The sequence below is a fragment of the Lynx rufus genome, unplaced genomic scaffold (assembly GCF_022079265.1).
Source record: "Lynx rufus isolate CCGP_SWC_20201006 ecotype Redwood Valley unplaced genomic scaffold, mLynRuf1.p SCAF_10, whole genome shotgun sequence".
NCBI lineage: Eukaryota > Metazoa > Chordata > Mammalia > Carnivora > Felidae > Lynx > Lynx rufus.
The window spans coordinates 81,414,311-81,430,246 of NW_025814824.1; the positions used below are offsets into that span (position 1 = coordinate 81,414,311).

General features: G+C 38.2%; 1 protein-coding gene across 2 annotated transcripts in view; it reads left to right on the plus strand.

Annotated features, from left to right (window-relative positions):
• The first annotated feature begins 1,559 nt into the window (after positions 1–1,559).
• The window catches only part of MRRF (mitochondrial ribosome recycling factor), a 49,614-nt gene continuing 35,237 nt past the window's right edge, over positions 1,560–15,936 (plus strand). The window contains exons 1-4 of one of the 2 annotated variants that reach the window (XM_047069025.1): positions 1,560–1,841; positions 2,992–3,211; positions 11,870–12,025; positions 15,565–15,683. In XM_047069025.1, coding sequence (XP_046924981.1) covers positions 3,004–3,211; positions 11,870–12,025; positions 15,565–15,683 — 483 coding nt within the window. In that variant the 5' untranslated portion in view covers positions 1,560–1,841; positions 2,992–3,003. The remainder of the gene's footprint in view (positions 1,842–2,991; positions 3,212–11,869; positions 12,026–15,564; positions 15,684–15,936) is intronic. The other variant, XM_047069032.1, reaches the window with a different exon arrangement.

The window sequence follows — 15,936 nt, forward strand, 5'->3', positions numbered from 1 at the left end:
TGCTTATTTGTAAAATGTGGGTGGTAATTATGAATTTGGTTATCAGATAATACATGTGAAAGTACTTTATATACAATGAGGACCCACATCCGTGTTTATAAAAATGTACATATTATAAGCTAATATACAGCTAGATTGTGAGAAGTTGCTGGGACAATAGATAAGCTAGGGCTTTGTGTCCCTCATCTAGTTCTTTACAAAATTAAAATGCACCTTCTATAGAAAACACAAAGTCAAGTTTTGAGAACCTTAACTTTGGAAAAACAGTATGTGCCTCAAATAGATTTAAAATATACTCCCAACAGTTTCAATAATAATGTCAATAATTACTGAGTGTTTCATATATGTAATAGTATACAGTACACTGGATAAGAGCACAGACTCTGGAGCTAGATTGCCTGAAATCTAATCTTGGGCAGGTTATCTGTGCCTTTGTTTCTTCATCCATAGAATGGGTATACTAATAGTCCTTTTTTCATAGTGATATCATGAGGCTCAAATGAGTTAATGTATGCAATACAGCGTTTAGAATAGTTTCTGGCACATAGTTGTAACTCTGTAAATGTTAGCAATTGTTTCATTATTATTGTTACAATTATCTTTTTGAAGGCTCAGTAATATCACGGCAGTAAAAATGGGGTGGAAACTGTAGCTCAGAGAGGCTAAATGATCTATGCAAGGTCACACAGCTCCTAAGTGTGGGATTCCATTTCAAGACTGTGTCCAAAGCCCAAATACTTTCTCACATTTTTTTCTGAGTTTAGGTTAATTTTGTCGGATAATACCTGGGCTCCTGTGACAGTTCCTTTCCTTGACTAACTCTTCTGTGCTGAACTGTTAATATGCATGTCCTTAAGGTAAAGGGTCCAAGGGACTGCCTTTATTGAACCTCTACTTTGAAATTTCCTGACTTCTGTGCAATTAAAATCTACGCCTAAAACATTTCAGCAATGTGGTTTATTTATAGAGTTGTCTTCCGGTTCACATGTACTGGGTCTGCTTTTGGGTGCTGCGCTTTCTGTCAAAGGTTGTTTATTTCTAACCCATTTTGATTTCCTGTTGCTTTGTGGACTGGTATTATGACCTGCAACAGGAACACCAGGAAACCTGTCTTAAATGGAGCAGCCAGATTGAAACCCTGTAGATTAAAAAAAAAACCAACAAAACACATTATTATACAGCCATATTTGGATATAAGTGTGGGTAAGGCATTGGCTATATTAGAAAAACCTAGATATAGAAACGTCACTTAGAGCCAAATTTATGAACAGTTTTGGCAAAATAGGGCAGAGCTAATAGTTCCGTGCCCTTGGACAGCGATGGTCTCTTTGAGCATCAATTTCTACATCTGTAAAATGGAGATTATTATACTTTCTCTGTGGCATTATTGGGAGGATTAGACATGGTAAAGCAAGCAGCCCAGGCCTGACTTCAATTAATAGTAGCTATTGAAAATAATTAAAGAAGAGGAAAGATACTTTTTAAAATATAGATTTGCTTTTACTGATTTCATGCAGTCAATCACTGACATCTAGCATCCCTTGCTATTAAAAATTCCAGCAGGAGAGAAAAAAAAAAAAAAACTCCATCAGGAGAAATTATTTGCCTTTGATTTACTCGCTTTTAAGAAATAATAATAATGGTAGCTAGCATTTATTAAGTAGGTACTATATCCCGGGCACTGTGCTAGGTGTTTTACATGCATTTACTATCTCATTTTAAGATCAGGATTATTTTTCTCATTTTGCAGATGAAGAAAGTGATGCCCAGATAGGTGCAGTGAATTGCCCAAAGTTGGAATTTACATCCAGATCTGACTGACTAGACTATCTTATACATTGGTAAAGACACGCGGGATTCTTTGTTGTGTCTGACCGTTGTGTAGAAGTCTTTTTGAAAGGAAAGGTGATAGCTGTCAACAGATACTCTTTGGAGGGGGTGGGGGGGGGGTCCTGCTATTAGCTGGGCACTGTGCCAATTATCTTACCTGCATAAACTCATTTATTCTTCCCGAGCCTAAGAAATAACTATAATTATCCCCATTTCACAGCTGAGGAAATGAAGGTGCAGAGATGTTCAGGGGCATTTAGTCAGTGGTGGAGCTGGGATTAGATTCCAAGTCTTCCTGGCTGCAAAGTGCATGCTTTTATTCAGTTCTGCTGCATTAACATTTAAGGATGGGATTTTTTTTTTTTTTTCTAATGAGGTATAGGACTGATTTTCAAAGATAGTAACTTCCAGGTATTTGATGCTAATTGCTCTTGGTTTTAACTGAGTGATAGCCAGATTCCTGGCAGAAGCTGGCTATAGACTCCCGCATCTTTTCATGGTCAGAGACCTTAGAAGTATAATGTATAACTTGTGTTAACACAGAGGAGGGTGGCATTTTCCAGAGCTTTAGTTCTGTAACATGGAAGACCTCAAACCTCAACCGTGCTTCAGACTCACATTAAACTAAAGTGCATTCTAATTGGTAATCAGCGCATAAGGAACCAAAGAAAATTTTAATTAAATGCTGTCGTGTGAATTTTCCAGTCATTTTATGCCTGTTGAAATGAGTTTTTTAAATTTAGTTTAAAGTCCTCTTCCAGTGCTCTGCCCTCCCTTTTTAGAGTATAACTTTATCAAGATTTTTTTGCCTTTTCTCATGTAAGGGTTTAATTAGCATCATTAAAGATTTCAGCTGCTGCACATTTACTTAACTCTGTGTTTCCTGTGTACTATAAGGGGCATTTGGTACAGTGGAAAGAGCCTGGCGATTTGGAGTCCTACAGACTGTGGGCAAGTTACTTAAATCTCTGTGAGCTTCAGTATCTTTCTGTAATATGGGGCTAATCATATTTCCTTGTATGGCTGTTGGGAGGAGGTAATATATTTAAATTGCCTAGCACATAGCTTAGTTTGCAGTTGTTGCTTGATAATTGGTACAAATTATTTTCTGAAGTTGTAATACTGTTTTCCTTTTTTTTTTTTTTTTTTTTTTGGTCTTAGTCTTTATAGTGAATGTTCACAGGATTGTCTTCCGGCATGGCCTTGGGATTAAGATGCTTCCGCTTGGTCCCCCCTGTCTTTTGTAACTCCTTTGCAGCCTTGACCAGACCTGTTTCAGAAGTGACGCTGAAGACAGTGAGTGGCAGACAAAGTGACCATGGACAATACATGGCCTCACCAGCTGTACCAATCCGTTATTTCGCTACCAAGAAAGCCAAAGGTAGAGCTATATGACCTCTTCGCCCTTTTCTTGCATTTAGCCCTTGAACTATTGTAGCTGGAAGGGATCTCAGAAATGTACTGAATTTCTCCCCTTGAGGAAGAACGTGGGGATGGTGTCTCAGATAGTTCAGTCGATCAGCTTAAATACCACAGTGACAGAGACGGTGTTAGAACCAAGGGTCTCTTTGCTCATTACCGTGTGGCCTCCTATGTTACCATTGCTCAGAATATACCTCATTTCCTTCTTTTAGTTTTAGTTTTGGAATTAGAGATGTAAGTGCCAAGCCAACCAGAATATTTGTGGCAGAGATCAACATATTTTCTCCTTATAACAAGCAAGACCTCTGTTGGAAGTGAAATTAAAACCAGAAGTTTGTTGGGTGAGGAGGTATTAGAGCCATGGATTTAGATGGATGATCTTAATGGTTTGTGTCATCCAAGAATGAGACTTTGATATGCCGCAGGTCTCAGCTTAAATGTCGCTTCCTCAGGGAAGTCCTCTCTGACCCCTTAGACTGGGTCAGGTCCCTTGTTACGTGCACTCTTGTGCACTGTTATTTTACCTTTGACGTCCTTAGCACAGCACCCGTTAATTAATCAATTAATTGTGAGATTAATTATTGTTTGTTCTGTGTCTTCTCTGCTGGACCCTATGAGAATAGGGTCCGTGCCTTATTTAGTACCTAACAGGTCCTGACACGTAGTATGTATCAAAAAATGTTGTTGAATGAATAAGGAGTGCAGAAAGCACTCCTCAGCACACCTCAGAGCACACGTGCTATTTGCAGGGGTGGGTCAGGGAGTCCATTCCCAAGGATGGTGTTGGAAACGTGCTGCTGAATATTTTTTCCGCTGACTTTCCTTTTATGGTTTCATATGAACCCTCCCTTTGCTGTTAATAGGAAAATTAACAAATTGCTGAAAGAGCATTAATAGTTAGAAGATTTATATTGTTACTAGTGATAATGGTAACGACTTTTCATCTGTATGTTGCACTGATTTTTTTTAAATTTCACAAATTCACGTATTTAATAATTTGACCTTTATAATTATCTACTGAAAGAATTATTATTATCTAGTGAAGACATTTTTATAATTATCTGGTGAAGCCCAAATCTCACCATTTGCAAACGAGGAGACCGAGGTACCTATGTAAGATGTTTGTCCATGGTCACATCTAGATAGTGGCAGAACTGGGAATGGGGGGGGGGGGCCTCCTGATGCACACATTAGCTATAGCGTGTAAGCAGCTTTTCATATTTACTTGGCTGCTCAGTTTTTAGCTCTTCTGATTGCCTCTTTAAAAAGTCGGTTGTTTCACTTTTTCTTTGAAATTTGTTGGATTCCTTCTGTATTAGGAATGAGAGTCGTTTGTTGATTGTGCTATAGCTGTCTGCTTTGCCTTTTACTTAATGGTATCTTTTGTTGACCATAAGTTTTAATGTGGTCCTATTTTTTTCGTCCTTTCCTTTATCATTTGTACTTTTGGTGTCTTCTGTAACAAATCCTTACCTACCCAGAGTCATATTCTTCTATATTTTCTTCTAAATATTTTAAAGTTTTTTACTTTTCGTGGGTTTTGAGTCCATATGGAATTTATTTTTGAAGGTGTTGTGAGGCTCGGAATCTAGTTTTAAGTTTCTTTTTTGAAATGGGTCATATGTTGTGTCAACATCACTTATTGATTAGCCCCTTCTTTACTCCCAGATTTGTAATGCCTCCTCTGTCGCATGTCAAGTTTTTTGTTGATTTTAGTTGATTTTGTTGAATTACTTATCTCTTCCTGTTCTAAATTTCTTGCTACCTGAATCACTGTCATAAAGCCTTGAACCTAGTGGTAAAAATCTTTCCCCTTACTATACATACACACTTTTCTGGCCTTTCACTCCTGTATGTGAAATTTATAATCATATTGTTAGTTTTTCTCCATAAAGATTTTATACATTTCTTTGATCAGCTTTATTTCTGGGTATTGTCGTTTTGGTCACATACATATTTTTTATTAAATAAATTTTGGGGTTATAACATATATGCAGAATAGTACATACATTCATTGTAAGTGGTTACAGTTCAGAGAATTCTCACAAAGTGAACACAGCCTTGTAACCGTCACCCACGTCAAGATATAGAACATCACTCGTACTCTGGAAGCTTCCTGCCCGTCCCTTTCGGTTGTCACCCTTTAAAAGATAACCCATTTTGGGACTTTAGCACTATAGATTAGGTTTTCCCTTTTTGAGCTCACTGTAGCTTCTTTTGTGCCTGGCTTCCTCCGGTAACAATCTGTTTGTGAGATTTGTCTATGTTGTTGCATGTAGTAGTTGTCTGTGCGTTTTTATTTATGGTATCCTAGTGAATGCTTATGCCACAACTTTTGTATGCTTGTCCAGTTGATGGGCATTTGGGCTGCTTCCAGTTTTGAACTGGAAGTAAATAATGCTACTGTGAATGTGCATGTACATGGATTTTGGTGCCCATACATATATACCTTCCTGTTGGTGTACGTATACCAAGAGGTGGGATGGTCGAGTCTTCCGAGGATGTGTATGTTCCCTTTCAGTACATACAGTTTTCCAGAATGGTTGTGCCAGTTTACACTCCTACCAAAAAGGGTTTAGCTTTCTCTTTGTTCCACGTACTCACGAGTGCTCAGTACACAGTCTTTTTATTTCTAGCCATTCTGATGGGTGTGTGGTTTTATCTCATTGTGGTTTTAACTTGTCATTTTTTTTTTTTTAATTTTTTTTCAACGTTTATTTATTTTTGGGACAGAGAGAGACAGAGCATGAACGGGGGAGGAGCAGAGAGAGAGGGAGACACAGAATTGGAAACAGGCTCCAGGCTCTGAGCCATCAGCCCAGAGCCTGACGCGGGGCTCGAACTCCCGGACCGCGAGATCGTGACCTGGCTGAAGTAGGACGCTTAACCGACTGCGCCACCCAGGCGCCCCTTAACTTGTCATTTCTTGATGGGTGATGATGGCGAGCACCTTTACGTTTGTTTTTTGGCTCTTTGTATATCCTCTTTCCAGTCTTTTGCCCGTTAAAAAAAAGTCAATTGGTAGGAGTTTCAGTATATTCTAAAGATAAGACTTATGTCATATGTACGTATTGCTGATGTGCTTTCCATTTCAGTCTTTTAGTGGTGCTTTGTTTCAAGTTTTTATTTAAATTCGAGTTAGTTAACATAGTGTATTGTTGGTGTCAGGAGTAGAATTCAGTGATTCATCACTTACATTTAATTGTGTCTTTTGATGAATAGAAGTTCTTAATTTTCAGGTAGTCAATTTATTAATCTTTTCCTTTATGGATAATGCTTTTTTTTTTTTTTTCAGTTTAAGAAAAATGACCCTACCTTAAGGTCATGAGTGGATCTATTGTGTTATTTTATGGAAGATTTGTTTTTTTAAATTCATATCTTTTTTAAAGATCATTCGTGCTGTTTGGTTGCTGGTGAATAGGAACACTTTTGGTTATTATACACTCATGTGATATCTTGCAACTTTGAACTCTTTTATTAGATCTATTATTTGTATATTCTTTTGAATTTTCCAGGTAATTGTGATACCCGTAAATGATGGTAGCTGTTTTTCCCTTTCTAATCCATATACCTTTTCTTCCTCCCTCCCTTCTCTCTTTCTAACTGCATTGGCTAGGAACTCTAATATAATTTGAATAAATGTGACTGATGATAGTAGGCATCCTTGTTATATTTCTGACTTGTTAAGGAACACTTCTCATATGTTAACATCAAGAATTATGTTTGCTTTATTTTTCAGTAGTTTCTCTTTTAAGCAAATATCTTCCGTCCCTATTTTGTTAAGAATTTTTGTTTTGAATGGGTGTTAAGTTTTTATCAAATGCTCTTAGTGCATTTATTGAGATGATCGTCTTTTTTTTTTTTTTTTTTTACTTTTTTAATCTATGAATGGGGTGACTCAACATCAGTAGCTTTTTCTGATGTTAAACCACTTTTGCATTTTTGGTATGAGCCCTGCTTGCTCCTTTTGATATATAATTTGTATGTACACTGCTTGATACATAATTTGTATGTATGTTGTTGGATTTGGTTTGCTAATATTAATTTAGGATTTTTGAGTCTATACCTTTACGTGAGGTTAGCCTTAATGTAAGTCTCTGATATTGATGGGTATAACTTTCTAGCATTTCCTTGTCCGGTTTTGGTATCAAGACTATATTAGTCTCATGATGTGAGCTGGGAGTTCATCTTTGTCTTTCTGTCTCTCTCTCAGTGGGATGGTCTGTGTAAGACCAGGATTAATCAGTTCCTTACATGATTCTTAGAACATGCCTATGAAATCACCTGAACCTGGTATTGTGTGTGGGCAGGCTTTAAATCATAGATTCAGTTTCTTTAATGATTATGATGCTATTTAGATGTTCTCTTTTTTCTTCAGTTAATTTTAGTAAATTATGTATTTTTAGGAAATTTTTTATTATTTCTACGTTTTGAAAGTTGTTGGCATAAAGTTGTCCATAATAGTCTGTCAAAATTATTAAAATCTCTAATGTTTTGGTAACTGTCTTCTCCTTTTCTTTCTTAATATTAGTTGATTTGTCTGCTTCCTTTTTTCCTCAGTTATTCTTGAAAGAAGTTTTTTGGTTTCATAAGCCTTTTAAGAAAGAGATTTTAATTTTGTTGATTTGTCAATTTTGGTTTTATTGATTTCTGCCCTTTATTGTTTATTTTCTCCCCTGTCTTTCTTTTTCTATCCTTTGAACTGGAGAGTTCATTAATTTTCAACCTTTGTTCTTTTCCTATAAGTGTATAAAGCTATAAACTTCTATGTAAATATGTCAGGTGGCTCAAAGAAGTTTTAGATATACAGTATTATTATTATTTTAAAACACTTAAAATTTTCATTATGTGTTTTCCATTAGTTCATGACTTACTTTGAAGTGTTTGAAAATTTTCAAACATGTGTTTTGGAGAGTTAGCTTGATCCCACTGTGATCAGAGACTATGTCCTATATGATGAAGATTCTTTGATATTTATTGAGATTTGTTTTGAGAGATAGAACAAGATCATTTTGTATACAAGTCCAAATATGCTTGAGAAGAATGTGTATTCTCTTACTGCTGGATGCAAGATTGTGTATATGACCATTAGATTGAGTTGGCTAATTGTATTGATCAGATTTTCTATTTTTTTTTATTTGCTCAATTTATCAGTTATGAAGGAAGGTCTTTTGAATGTCTTTGTATGATTGTAGATTTATCAATTTCTCCTTTTAATTCCATTGATCTTGACCCTACATTATGTGGTGTATTTAAGTTCAGAAGGGGAGTATCTTTCTGGTGAATTGTTTCTATTGTCATTATGAAGTGGCCTTCATTTTTTCTAAAAATGCATTTTGTCTTAAAATCTATTTTTAGATGTTGATATAACTATCAGCCTTCTTTTGTTTAATATTTTCCAGGGTTATTTTTCCATTCATGTACATTAAACTTTCTGTAATCTTATGTTTTTGTAAGACCTCTTATGTGTTGTATATGACTAGATTTAAAAATATCTTACTGAGAATCTGTAACTTTTGTTTTTGAAATAGATGGAGTTTTTTAATGTTTATTTATTTTCGAGAGAGAGAGAGAAAGCACGTACAAGGTGGGGAGGAGCAGAGAGAGAAGAGGGAGAGCGAGAATCCCAAGCAGGCTCCACACTCAGTGAGAAGCCTGACATGGGAGCTCGATCTCATGACTGTGAGATCGTGACTTGAGCTGAAATCAGGAGTTGGATGCTTAACTGACTGAGCCACTCAGGCATCCTGAGAGTCTCAAACTTTTAAGTCAAATTCTTGGTCTGTGTATATTTATTGTGATTACTGAATATTTGTATATCTACCATTTTATTTTTTACTTTATCATAGTTTTCTTTGTTTTTCTCCTCCTTTTTATTGAATTAGCCAAATTTTTTTATTTCTGTTTTCTCATCTCTGCTGATTTGGAAGTTATACATTTTATTACTTATTGTTTTGGTAGTTACCCTTAATTTCTTTTTTTTTTTTTTTAACTTTTTATAGAAATTAAAAGGCACCTATAGAAAAGTGCAGTTATCATAAGAAACAGCTTGGTCATTTTCACAAACTGAAAACACTTGTGTAATCAGCACCTAGATCAAAAACCAGAAGTTCCCAGCATGTCAGAAGTCCCCTTTATGCTCCTTTCTAGTAATTTACCTCCTCCTACTCCTTGTAGGTAACTATATCCTGACTCCTTTTTTTTTTTTAATTTTTTTTAATTTTTTTTTTTTGAGAGAGGGACAGAGTGTGAGTGGGGGAGGAGCAGAGAGAGAAGGAGACACAGAATCCAAAGCAGGCTCCAGGCTCCGAGCTGTCAGCACAGAGCCCGACGTGGGGCTCGAACACACAGACTGCCAGATCATGACCTGAGCCGAAATTGGATGCTTACCGACTGAGCGCCCCTGTATTCTGACTTCTAATGGCAGGATTACGTTTGTCTCTATATTCTTGTATCTGGCTTCTGTGCTGCACACTCTGTATTCTAGTGTCTAGCCTCTTTGCTCAACGTTATGATTGTGAGATTTCTTCTGTGTAGTTGTAGATCTTTCTTTCTCATGACTGTATACTATTTCATTCATATTATCTATCCTCATATTGATGGGCATAACTTAAATTTTTTCTTTTTGTTTTGAGAGAGAGAGAGAGAGAGTGAGCAGGGGAAGGGCAGAGAGAGAGGAAGGCACAGAATCTGAAGTAGGCTCCAGGCTCTGAGCTGTCAGCACAGAGCCTGACTCGGGGCTCAAACTTAGGAACTATGAGATCATGCCCTGAGCCAAAATCAGACGCTTAACAGACTGAGCCACCCAGGCTCCCACTTAAAAATTTTAACATACATTCTTAGTTTAGAAAATCTAAAATTGAAGATACTGTTTCCATCATTTCTAGCTCCTGTTGTTGCTCTTGGAAAGTATGCTGTTACTGTAAATTTTGATCCTTTTTAGATAATTTTTCTTTTATCTTGGGCTCTTTTCAAGATCTCTTTGTCCTTAATTTTCTGCATTCACAGGATGTCTAGGTATGAATTTACTTTTAGTATCCTGTTTGGAACTTGTGTTTCTGAATCTGAAGATTGTCATCTTTCATTAGTTCCAAAAATACTAAGCCATTATTCTGTTAACTTAAGGGCAATAAGGTTTCAAGAACGGTGGTGACACAAGCCAATAAATATTTTTTTAAAAAACACTCTGCTGCTTACTGGTTGGTACTTTGGGGAACACATTTAAATGACTTGTGCTATAGATTTCTCATCTCATCTCATCTCCCTCTACAATGGGAACAGTAATAATATCTGTTCTTCCTACTTCCAAGAGCTGCTTTGATTATCTAATAGAAGAATGTACTTTAGGGGCGCCTGGGTGGCGCAGTCGGTTAAGCGTCCGACTTCAGCCAGGTCACGATCTCGCGGTCCGTGAGTTCGAGCCCCGCGTCGGGCTCTGGGCTGATGGCTCAGAGCCTGGAGCCTGTTTCCGATTCTGTGTCTCCCTCTCTCTCTGCCCCTCGCCCGTTCATGCTCTGTCTCTCTCCGTCCCAAAAATAAATAAACGTTGAAAAAAAAAATTAAAAAAAGAAGAATGTACTTTAAATTGCATTGCAAATTATAATATGCTATACAAATACCACAGGAGTTAGCTCTCTGTAGATGTTTAATAAAATTTGTTGTGAATGAATCTCAATAAATACTTGAATTGTTAGCAAATAAGTGTAGGATAGTAGTAGTACTTAATATTTTTATTCTTTTTTTCCCTTGACCCACCTCCCACGAAGAAATGCAGGAATATTTGTATACTTGTGGAAGTGATCTATATACATAGAATGTAAATGAAAAATCACCATGGTGGCTTAGGCATAAAATAGAATTTTATTCAGCTCCCATTGCTGTTGATTTTTCTGAAATATGAGTCATTATTATCACCACTGGTGGTATTTAATGTCTGTAACTACTGTTGTTCCTTTTGTCTCTACCAGCTATCAGATACTTTGCATATCCTTGTCTTAGCATTCGTTTTAAAATGAATTAATGTATTTCCTGTGTCTCCAATGAGATTGTATAGAGACAAACTAATGGAAAGTTTGTAGGTTAAAATTAGGCAGATCTGAGACCAAATCTTGGCTATACTATTTCATGATCTGGTGACATTAGGCAAGTCACTTTACCTTTCTCATCTTCTGTTTATTTTTCTAAAAAATAAGGAATTAACTTATTTATGGAGTGCATGCCATGTGGATAGTGCTCTTATAGGTGTTTGAATTACTTAATTTGTATCATAGCAACCTGGCAGTATAGATATTATCCCTGGTTTATAGGGAAGGAACCTGATACTCAGAAGAGCAGAGTAATTGCTCAAAGTCATAAAACTCGTATGCGTGATAGCCAGGATTTTCACCTGGGGTGTTTCATTATAAAGCCTGTACCTTCACTAGTGCCTCAGAAAATGATTAGCATTTTCTGGGAATCCAGTGGGTAATAAATGTAGGCTATTTTGTAGGACACTGATGATGTACAGTTTTTTAGCACTTGGCATTTTTCCCTGCATTTCGTAGGCACTTCTTCCCTAATTGTTTATTGTCTCTGTTTCTGCTGCTGTTCTTGTATTCACTGATTGTTGACTTTCTAGCCAAAGGGAAAGGACAGTTCCAAACCAGAGTGAATCTTAATGCTGCCTTGGTGGAGGATATAATCAGCTTGGAAGAGGTGGATGAAGAAATGAAGTCTGTGATAGAAGCACTCAAAGATAATTTCAATAAGACTGTCAATATAAGGACCTCACCAGGTTAGTGACTGAACCAATGTTTTGGAGAAGGGCATAGTGGAAAGATCATGGCTTTGGCAGGGCTGGGTTTCAGTCCTAGCTTTGTTACTTACTAACTGGTGACCATGGGCAGTTAACTTTACTTTTCTGGTCCTCAGTTTCCTTGTCTGATTCCCACCTTATAGCTTTGGGGTGAGTATTAAAGTCAGTGAGGTAACACATGTAATGGTTTGAGCACAGTGCCTGGCTCGTAGTTAATACTACGTTTATTTGTCCATTCAACGATGAACTAAGTATTGTGCTGGTCCACAAGTGGTGAACAAAAGTAGGCATGGTCTTTGCTCTCATGGAATTGCACTCTCAAAAAATGGGATTTTTATTATGATTATACTATATGAGCACTTCTAGGTATTTGGTCTTACAGTAACTGACATCTTTGGTCTGATGATTTTTCCAATTTGTCCTATTTGGCCATTCTTATCCCTTACTGGGAACCAAGTGGCTGCAGACCTATCCATCTGAGGCATTCCTGTACCTCTGAGCTTGACCAGGAAGATTCCGTTTGGGTTAATAACTTCCTGAAAGTGGCTTTTCTAAGTGGGAAATGTCAGAACTGTCTAAGAGAACTGTTTGCAGATGTGATGGAAGAAGTGAGTTGTCAGCTAATGGTGCAGGCAGGCAGGAAAAATCCAATTGCTGTTAAATTGGCCTTTTGGAAATTGTCATCATCCTAGAGTCAAGCCTGGGACCCCCTCTGAAGGTATCTCTAGGAGCTTGGGCTGCTCCCACTCACATCTTGGCTGGGATAGTTCCTAAGGAAACTAGGAAATACTTCATGAACTTGTTCTTAAGAAAACCAAATGAAAAATATACAGCTCCATTTATAAACACCAGCAGAAACATACTGAGTTTAGAGACGAGATCCTGTGTGAAATCAGAAGACCATTCCGTCATTTGTCAACCTTTGGACTGGGGCATTTCTGCCTTTGCTGACAGTAGAGCGTGCCATTCAATCTCTCCCAACTGTTTATTTTAAACTTGCTTATTATTTTAGGTATGAAACTGATAAAGTGCTTTGTCTCCCCTGTGCTTTCTGGCCTGTTAACATTCTGCAGCCGAAACCAGAGAGCAGTTTGAGAGGAGCTCAGGGAGAAATGTGATACTTAAAATTAGCCAGCAAGCTCCACTCTTGTTGAACTTAAAAAGATGATGGGCCTGGAAAGGGGTTGGGAGTGTAATTTGTTAAATGTTAACCTCTGCGAAAATGAGGGGCAGGAATGAGGCTGAGGGAGATTCTCGCTGGGGACAGATTGAGGGAAAAGGATTTGATGCATTATGTCGATATGGATTTAGGGAATGGGAACCACCACAATTGCATACTGAAAAGCCCGTGTTGCGACTTCTGTGGCAAAGGATCTTATGGCAAATCAGGAAGGCTGAGTTAAGATCCATTTTCAAAAGGCCTCCCGTTGGTATTTCCTCTTTGCCTCCTTCTCTTCAGGGTTATGTTTGTGTAACGTTCTCTCTAGAACTTGGGGCCGTGAAGAGACTGGGTGAACCTGAACTTAGCCAGTCTTTTCTGTGCCATATTCTTCCATATCCTCTTTCACTGCTATCTGAGCCAGCAGGCACTTTTCCTTTCACACCTCTGTCTGTCTACCAGTAATTTCTATCTCCAAGGTAGTTGATTGCTTTTTTTTTAAATTATTTTTTTAATATGAAATTTATTGTCAGATTGGTTTCCATACAACACCCAGTGCTCATCCCAACAGGTGCCCTCCTCAATACCCATCACCCACCCCCCCCTCCCTCCCACCCCCCACCAACCCTCAGTTTGTTCTCACTTTTTAAGAGTTTCTTATGGTTTGGCTCCCTCCCTCTCTTAATTTTTTTTTCCTTCCCCTCCCCCATGGTCTTCTGTTGATTGCTTTTATTTTTTAATTTTTTTTTTTCCAACGTTTATTTATTTTTGGGACAGAGAGAGACAGAGCATGAATGTGAGAGGGGCAGAGAGAGAGGGAGACACAGAATCGGAAACAGGCTCCAGGCTCTGAGCCATCAGCCCAGAGCCCGACGCGGGGCTCGAACTCACGGACCGTGAGATCGTGACCTGGCTGAAGTCGGACGCTTAACCGACTGCGCCACCCAGGCGCCCCTGATTGCTTTTAATAGTTGTCTAAGATACAAATTTATCCATGTATTTGTTCTTGCCCTCTTCCATTCATCCATCCATCTGTACACTGATGTATTCACCAGAACATTATTGAGCACTTATTCCGTGCTGATGAGTAGGTGCTGTAGATACAGAGAGAAAAGACGTTGTTCCCAGCTTCCAAGAGCCCAGAGCCTAATGTGAAGAGATCAACAAGTAAACCAACATGGATAAAACCAGATAGCAAAGCAGAGTGGTGAAGAACATGGCTGTAGAGTTGTCCAGACCTGGGTTTGAATTTAGGCTCCATTATTAAGAACTGTTGTGACCTTGGGCAAGTTACTGTCTGGTCCTCCGTTTCCTCATCTGTAAAATAGTGGAACTATTTCATAGAGTTGTGATAATGAAACAAAAGAAATATAGAGAGCATTTAGTATGGTGTCTTGCGCATAGGAAACGTTCAGCAAATACTGGTTATCATCATTATAGAAGGGTGCATGGGGTCCTAGGGAGCTCATAAGGGGGTTTGTTATCCAGCCTAGAAGGTCAGATTTCTGAGATTGGATGCTATTATAGCTGAGTGTTAAAGAATGAGCTGGAGTTATCTGAGCAGAGAAGGACATTCTCAATAGAAAGAACAATATATGCTCAGAATCCTGAGGCAAGAAAGAGCAGACTGTATTAGAGAAATTGTAAGTAGGTTAGCTTGGTTAAAATACAGGAGAAAGTCAAGAAGTAGTAATAGTTAACATTTACTGGGCACTCGTATATGCCAGTTACAAGTGCTTTCCAGAGACTTTCATAACAACCCGATGAGGTAGGTATAATTTGTATGCCCCATTTACAGAGATCAGGAAACAGGTGTCTAAAGGTTTAGGGGATCTGCCTAGGGTCACATAATCAGGAGGGGACAGAGTTGGTATTTGAACCCAGGTCATTGGTCTTCAGAATTGTGGAGATTTTTACCATTATACCTCCTGGACTTTTCCAGATTGAAGCCAGTGTTGTCAACAACCTCCTTTCCTGTGATGACATTGAATCTGGTTGAATACTTCACATCAGATCTTGGGGTCTTAATAAAGTACTGCACTGCATTATTCTTACAACGGTATGCTGGGACAATTCCCAGTTTGCCTAAGAGGACCCCTCCCCCACTTTTTCTTTGTGTCTCAGAATGAGCCATTTATGATTGGCCACCCTGGTTGACGGTAGGGAAGTCCTAGTTCTGACAACACTTCAGAGCTCTTTCCGGCATGTGACACTGCTGCTCCTGTGACAGCCCCTTGAACAGTCTTGCCACATTGATAAGGGATCACTGAATATTAGTTGAATCTGAATTAGGTAGGGACTTAGATGTGGGGCTGTTAAGGTCTTTCTGAGTTCTAAGACTCTGTGACTTTTCTTTTAGGATCCCTTGATCATATCACTGTGGTAACTGCTGATGGGAAGCTTGCTTTAAACCAGATTGGCCAGATCTCCATGAAGTCTCCACAGCTGATTTTGGTGAATATGGCCAGCTTCCCAGAGGTAAGGTGGCTTTTGCCAAAGGGACCTCTTCATGATCTCTTTTGGAATGGAGGAGGCTGGGTCAAGTCAGGAAGAAGTAGTCCCTCCAGCTTGGGATGGAACAAGGGAGAAGGCACAATAAAGGGAACTTAATGATAAGGAAAAACTCTCTTCTTGTTTCAAAATTCCTTTTTTGTTAAACTCAAGCACTAAAAGGCCAGGCAAGTAATTTGAATACTGAAACTGGCTCCATCTAAGGAACGTAATAGTGGCG